Here is an 8,130-nt window from a genome sequence, read left to right on the forward strand (position 1 = left end):
CTGTAAAGATTGATGGCTTAGGGCAGAAGTTTTCGGTTTTTAAAATAGTGATTGAGTGTTAAAATTAAAATTTCAAAGATAAAAACATTGGACCATAAGAAGAAAATTTATATAATTCAAGAAAACTTTAGACAAAAACAAAATTATAATGGTGGATGATAAAAACAAATAAAGCTGACAGAGACACTGAGCCCGATAGTACAAAAAATTAACCCTGAAGGAAAAGGGGTGAAAAAGGGAGCGAGTGGGGAGGATTCACTACTCCACACCTTACAAATGGAAAAAGATGGTGCCGGAGGAATCAACTGAGGAATGGATTGGACGGTGGGTAGCTTGTCAAAAAAGAGCGACTCTGCAGAAATTCTTCCCCACCGTCCTTGCAAGATTGAAGGCTGAATGGGTCCTTCCAGATTACTGGGTCTCACAGATCCTAGAAGGACCTAAAAGGGCTTGACCACTCAACATTGATGAGGCACCAGATGTAGAGGTACTTAACGATGGAACATGCTGAAAACTAGAGAAGCTGCCCAGATGGATGCACTTAGATAAAGTGTAGCCCCTTCAATCAGATGGGGCTGCACCATAGTTACTCTTTGTAAAAATTATATATTCCCATAAAATTAAATGGAATCCCCCAAGGCCTGTAAAATTAGATGATGTAAATGAATTGTTAATTATTGGTAGGAGTGGCATTCGCAAGCCCAGAGCACTGCTGCCACACTGCTGCCGCAACCCATATGCGGGAAACAGCATAGATGGCAGACAAAATGGTTTAGCCATGTGAATAGAATGAGCGATGAAATGTTGATCAAATGGTTGATGGAAGCCAGACCAGATGGAAAATGTCGAATGGACTGAGGCAGATTTAAATGGATAAAGTCACAAGGTTTGGTACAGTATGAAGCTCCACACTGAAAGGAATGAAGGAAAGGGCAAATGAACAAAGGCTAAACCTCCACACCTTGCTGCAACGTGGAGTTAGAGAAAGCAAAAGAAAGTTGCTTTATGTGGATTTCAAGTCAATTTTATTGTGCATTTACCTGTTAAACCCAAATAGTTCTAATAACCCATTGTCACAATAATGTCTGGTGTAGGACGCTCCCGCACACCATTCCAAGGCTCTTGTGCCCACCTATGGTCCACAGACTACTGGATGAGAGCCGCTTATTAAGAGCATAATTTGATAACTTTATTTAATTTAGAGGAGATCCAATTAAAATTCTCCAAATCAGTAAGAATTCTAGAATACTTATTATTGCAAATATTAACAAAAAAAGACATTTAATTCTTATTCATTCAGGATATACTATTGAACAATAGTAATAACATTACCTAATGTTTATTTAATTTTATGATTTATAATTTATTTCATAGTCATTCAACTTTTACAAAATCTTTTTAAAGTTAACATACATCTTTAAAAAAAAAAAATTAATAACAATAGAAAACGGATTTACATAATAATTATAGAATTCTCTGAAAAATAAATTGCTTGCCACTTATCACAAATTGACACAACTTTAATATAGGACTTGTTGATTCAATTAGGTAATGACAAACAGTTGTTTGGAGGCTCAATGACTCCTCTTTCTAATAATAAACTCAACTCTATTAACATTTTTTTTAACATTAAAAAAGAGTAAATAATAATATACAAATCTAAATAACAACAGATAAACTAAACAAAAAGTACTCAATGACTAGAACTGTTACATTAATGAAAATTGAATGGAAAATTCACAAGTTAAATTGAAATAAGTCAATTGACATCAACTCATATTTTTTTAACTTAATTATTTAAAAAACAAAAACGACATAATTACATATAATAAATAAACTCACACAAATATAGACATATTTATATATCCAGTCAATACATATAGTTGACTAAGTAGGTGGTGGGCCGCTAGGATACTTGAGAACAACATAAGGCCATAAAAATTGCTGAGGTATTCCATCATGTTTCCATGCCACAATGAGCATGACAATCACCATCATGACGAACACCAGAGAGGCAGTAACAAGCCATACTAAAGTCTTCATGCATATCCTGTGACACGATTTTTAAATATTTTCTCAAAATATAAATAACTGATTTATTAACATAAAATTAATCATTAACACTATAAAGTAGTCTTAAAACTGATTGAAAGTAAAAAAAAAAAAACTATTAAAAGCACACCTAGAATTACCATAAATTAAAAAAGCCAATCCTAGTCAGCTTGGAAGATCAAAGAGAGGGGAAGGAGAAGAAGGAAAGTGATAATGAAGATATGGCTAAAAAATTTATTGTTTTCTAGTCAACCACTAGGAGCTAGTCAACCTATACAAAAGAAATGTCCATACTATGCCCATACCATGAGCTTTGGAGATCCTGGACAAATTATTCTTGCATTGGTCAGCAGGGCAGTTTTATTGACCGGGATACGGTCCTCATCCCTGACTGTCCAGAAAAATTCAGGATAGATAGTAACCGCAAATATACTGCATATAAAGAAAATTAATACTTAGCTTTTAGAAACCAAGAGTTATAAAGTTTATAACCATGAGAATAAGCGACATGTCCATTAATATAAATTTTTTCTCTCAATAATTAACACTTATCAACTCAAAAGCAATAATAATTGAAAATTTATGAATTCAGTTTTCATACCAAATAGGACTGAACATGTTTTTGGTTTATTCCTATATACAATTACATAATTATTATAATTAAAATACATATAATTAGTTTGCTCCAACTTTAAATAGACACAATAACAAAAAAGAAAGACTGACGGACGAATGAAGTTTATTTTAATGATCTAATAAAAAAACTGACCTCCATCTTCTTTAAGGAGTCTCAGAATACAGAAATAGTGGATTGGAGATAATATAAAGACGGTAAGTATAGGAAAAATTAATATACAGCAGTCTGGCAGTCATAGTTTCCAAAAAAATTACTTTTAATTACTACAATATAGGAAATTAAATGAACTATGTTAAATAATTAATTATTTAGAATATTCAAAATTTAAAAAAAAAATATCTTTTAACTTTTTTTATGTGGGAAATAGAAAGTGATGATATTTACTCCCAAAATCTTTAATGACAATATTTTAAGAAAACAATTAAATACAAAGTCATTGAAGTGTTATCACTAATATTTGTTATAACATATCTTTTTTTTTTAATTCCATGGTTTGATCTTTAAGAACAGAAAATTAAATAATATGATATGACCAAGGAGGAAGATTATTTAAAATATTACATCTACAGAGAGAGGTGGGAAATGAAAAAAAAATTAGTTTGAAATAATAAAGAGTGAAAAGAAAAAAAAATGACTTTTTACTTATTAGAAAATACCTTACAATATTTAGAATGATGTGAAAATAGTTTGCTTAATAATAATTTTTTATCATGTCCATAATAGAAGTTAACTTATTTTTTTTAACCAGAAATTTGAAAATTTCAAGGTTAAACATTTTTTAAAAAATTCCAAATTAAAAAAGTAGCCCTTCCACCCATCCATTACTTATGTTAGTGAGTTTTAATGACTGAATCTAGTTCATGAATTTATTTTCCAAAAGGTCAGTCAATTAACATCTTATTATCTTTGGGATTGAAAATTAAATTAATGTTACCAACAAGTTTATTACCAAAGAGCATGATGGGTTTTAAGTTCAAATTATAAATTCAAGTTTTAGAGAAAAACAATTAACTTTAAAAAAATTATTAATTCATGCATATATTTCTGTTTTAATCATATTAGTGAGAGTAATCTAAACCATTCAGGTCAAAAGAAATGAACAAGTTTTCTCTTTTCTTAATGATTTATTAAAATATAAGGTCGTCGAAAGTAAATACATTTCCTGCCTTAAACAAATGACTACTCTCAACAAATATCATCAGTTGATCTTAATCACAATAAGAATTTAAAATTTATTAGCCAATAGTATAAATTTTAAATTCTTATTGTGATTAAGATCAACTGATGATACTTTCAAATATCATCAGTTGATCTGAATCATAAAACACAATCAATTGTGTTGCTTCTAAATATGTTTACAAACAATAATTTTAAGACCATTTAAAAAATAAAATAAAATTAAAGATTTTAAAATTTTGAGTAACTTTTAATAATAATAATTAAGTAATAACCTTATATAAATAAATAATGATGAAATTCATTATAGATAATAATTACTCAGAAATTAAAAAAGTCGAAATTATTTTTTAAATGATCATACATCATAACATTTGTAGTATTACGACCTAATAAACAATTGTTACCATTTACAAAGATAGTAAGTTAGTGAGACCATGTAAAAAGTTTTTCAGTATAACAAAAAGTACATCATCAAGAATATAACGAAAAATGTAAAGTATGATATGAGTAACTATAAATTTGTATGATGCTGTCTTATATTTTAACAACTGGAATTCAAATTCAAAATGAATATGAATATATATATTTATATATATAAAAAATACAAAATCATACAATTGAACATTTCAGTTTTGGGGGAAAGCATTTCAATTGTTCATTATTAAAATATTTGATAGTTAATGATGGTCTCACAATTTTACTCAATTAAGGAGGTTATTTTCCAATACATGAGTTGGAAATATAAAGAACTGATGAAAAACATATTCAAGATGAACAATATATACAACACTACCAAATGTTACTTTTAGATCTTCTGTCATTAAGTAGGCTACTGTCGATGGAATTAAAGGATCCTTCCTCAGAAAGTCTAAAACATTGCAACAGTGAAATCATGTTTATATCTCTTGATGACTCACATTCGACATTGAGTAAAATAGCGAGAATATAAACAATATCGTTCAACTAATATGCATTAATAAGAGTAAAATTTTTCTATATTTTATCTTTATTTTAAAAAATAACTAAATTAAATCATTATATTAATTAGCATTGTAAAATAACTTCACTAAAAGTTGACCCATATGTTACGAATAAAAAAAAAGTGATTGAAATAATAAAAGTTAATTAAGAGCACTTAATAACTTTCATGTGCTAAATAAAATAATTATGATAGGTAAAACTTGAAGGTAAATTTTATCATCTTAAATTCTAAAATTAGGGTTCTAACACCACACAGAAGTTCATTATTTAAGAAACAAAAAACACAAACAAATTAAAAAACTCTAAAACGTATTTTAACTACCTTCAAATTTGTCAATTATCAGAATTACCAAAGCCAATGAAATCAAGAGTTAGATTCATCATCATATTGTGAGTATACTTCTTACTTTCCTAAGATATTAAATTGCACCTTACATCTTGGGTCCTCAAACGATTTTCATGAAATTCCATTTTACTTGCATATTCCTTACTTAGAGCCAAAGCTGCTTGGAGATAAATATTTCATAATTGTTTTATTATATATATAACTATGTCACCTTTCCCTCTCTTCACTGGTATTGTAAAGTATATTGATGTTACCCATAAAGTTCTTCATTAAACAAAACTGTGATTTAGACTTGTTCTAATGCCAAATGTTATAAATCTTAGCAACGGATTCAATCTACAAGGCCATCTTCATTTTATAAGCCCATTCTGGAAAGCCTTTCAGGAAGAAGTGGCATATTGAATAATGAATAATTGAATATATTGAAATAGGCAGGATCAACAATTATTTTCCACAAGTACACAAAAACTTTGCAGTATAAATAGGTTTATCCATGAAGAGGAAGTTTGGTTTCTGTCAGCAGTTTGGCCACTAGTGCCTTGAAAAGAATGTACTATAAAATGAAATGCTAAGCCATCTCCAGCACTCCACATCTAGGGACAATAAGATGTCAAATTTCTTTCCCAAATCCCTAATTATCTTGTGAGGATTCACAAGAGACAGTAGTCGTCCTAGCAATAAGACCTGAATTGATTTTAAATATGACTACAGTGGAAAAGTATTTTCTTAAGACAGCCCCTTTTAAGGTAATTACCCATTGTTAATTCAAAACTTCAGTTTTGTTCTTTGAACTACTCTCTGATAACTGACCTAAAAGTTTTGTAAAATCCACTATTGAGGACTTTTAAAGAGCCTTAAGTTATCTTTACAAAACACCTCTCTTTCTCAATGACTTTCATCAGTTTCGAAAAATTTATCTGACATAAATTATTAATTTACATAGTTATGTCATTCATAAACTTAGCATATATTTCATTGTCGGTTATAATGAATATTTCAACATATTTTCAAGCCGTATGTTTCCAGCCAAACAATTTTTGATTAATCTCAACTGAAAGGAAACTTCTCACCCGTTCCAAATTCATCAACATTATAATCAGATTTCTTGTGAAATCTATTTTGGAAAAGTAAGATGGTTTTTATTGTTAAAAGTCAAGAAAGAAAAACAAAAATTAAAGTTTAATTTCCCAACAAACCTTTAAAAATTATGGTTAATAGGATTTTATTTGATATAATCCAGGTTTTCTAATTCTATGTGGTATATACTTTATGTATATTTGTTGTTTATTGGACATGATGTCTTAATACTAATTTAATCTAAATAAACAACAACCAAAGCAATTTTTATTTTACACTGAATAGGTGACTGTATTAATAACCAAGGAGGTGTTCTGAGAGACAGTCAAAATTAATCAAAAAAAGCAATCAAATGTAGGAAAAAAAATTAACCAAATAAAAATATTATCCAATTTATTTTATTTTTTACTGTTGTTCTTCTTTATTGATTCTACTTATGTTTTGTGTTAATTTTATCTGCCAAATATCTTCTCCTTGATCATAACAATTTTTAAGTTTTAAATATATTAATATTTTCATACATACCTTACACCAGGTGATAGGATGGAAATAATCCCTGTAAATATGGTTGATATTTTTCGGCTGAACCTATCAAACATTTTTTTAAAGATTCGTTAGTTTAATACAAAAGATAACAAGTATTAAATAATTTAAATCAAAGAAGCTTAAAAAATAATGCTTATAATAAATAAAGCATTATTTAAATTATAAAAAAACATCACAATACTAGTTTAAATAATATAAATTAACTTATTCTGTTATATGAAAATATCTTACTACTTCAGAAAGCTATTCTAAAAAAGAAACATATGAACTACAAAGACTAAAATTAACTTTTAACTTCAGCAAAATATTTTATTCAAGTCAGCCAAACAACTCTTAAAATATTGAAATTTTATTATTTTGACTTGCTTTTAATTATTTGTAATAACAACATATCAATCATTTTTTAAAAAACAAATGAGTAAGTTCAAAATTAAACCGTGTAATAGAACCAATGATTCTATTACAACAAAAAAATCTTAATGAAAAAGGGGCAATAACACACCTGTATATTTTTGTTTTTTCCTTATTTATCTACCTAATAAAAAAATTGAAAAATCTGAATATGTAAGGCTAAATACAAATATTTATCTTTCAATTAAAAGTTATGTATTTTTTGAAAGAAAGAAAAAAATATTAGATAGTTTATCAACTTTTGTTGTAAAAAATATAGAATTTAATAAAAAAATTATGTAGATCTTCAACTTAAGTAGTGAGTATAATTGACAACAGGCTTGATTCCTTGATGTGAGGTACAAGAAATTAGAAATTCTCCTCCTATTGAAAAAAAAAAATCTATACCAATCATTTCAACCCATGAAAGGTCTTGGATTCATAGTTAGATAATTATAAAATACTATTTCTAGACCAATAGTAAGTAGTAAAAGGAGCCGATTTAGTCAGAAATATGCTCAATTATCAGATTTTTTATGGATAAAGATATCTTGTTTATAGAGTGAGGGTATACACCTGAGGGTCTCACAACATATCTCTGAGTAAATCCACGGCTGTTATGACAGAATGAATAATAATCAGTCACAGCTAGAATTAAACCTGGGACAAGTAGATAGTATTTTTAAATAAGCCTGGAGTATTTTTAAATGCAATCCTTGAAAAATATAAAAGACCTGAGCAGTGTTAGGCCTAAACGATTGGGTTTTAAAAATGATTAACAATTTATTATTTAATAAATCGGTAATAAACTATTACCAAAATTTATTTATTCCCTTATTCAAAGCTGCTACAAAAATAAAATACCAGGGCATTCAAAAAGTCCTGTCGTTTTTCGTTTGTTCGTTGTTTATTTTGATTCTAG

General features: G+C 28.1%; 1 protein-coding gene across 6 annotated transcripts in view; it reads right to left on the reverse strand.

Annotated features, from left to right (window-relative positions):
• Positions 1-1,843: 1,843 nt before the first annotated feature.
• LOC106687250 (uncharacterized protein MCAP_0864) overlaps positions 1,844-8,130 on the reverse strand; it is a 58,951-nt gene continuing 52,664 nt past the window's right edge. For 5 of the 6 annotated variants that reach the window (XM_014431019.2, XM_014431022.2, XM_014431020.2 and 2 more), the window contains 2 exons: positions 6,798-6,860; positions 1,844-2,050 (listed from right to left, as the gene is read on the reverse strand). In XM_014431019.2, coding sequence (XP_014286505.1) covers positions 1,888-2,050; positions 6,798-6,860 — 226 coding nt within the window. In that variant the 3' untranslated portion in view covers positions 1,844-1,887. Of the gene's footprint in view, positions 2,051-4,407; positions 4,737-6,797; positions 6,861-8,130 lie in introns of those variants that run through there. The other variant, XM_014431021.3, reaches the window with a different exon arrangement.

Source organism: Halyomorpha halys, unplaced genomic scaffold (assembly GCF_000696795.3).
Source record: "Halyomorpha halys isolate HHAL.00 unplaced genomic scaffold, Hhal_1.1 Scaffold937.1, whole genome shotgun sequence".
Taxonomy (NCBI): domain Eukaryota; kingdom Metazoa; phylum Arthropoda; class Insecta; order Hemiptera; family Pentatomidae; genus Halyomorpha; species Halyomorpha halys.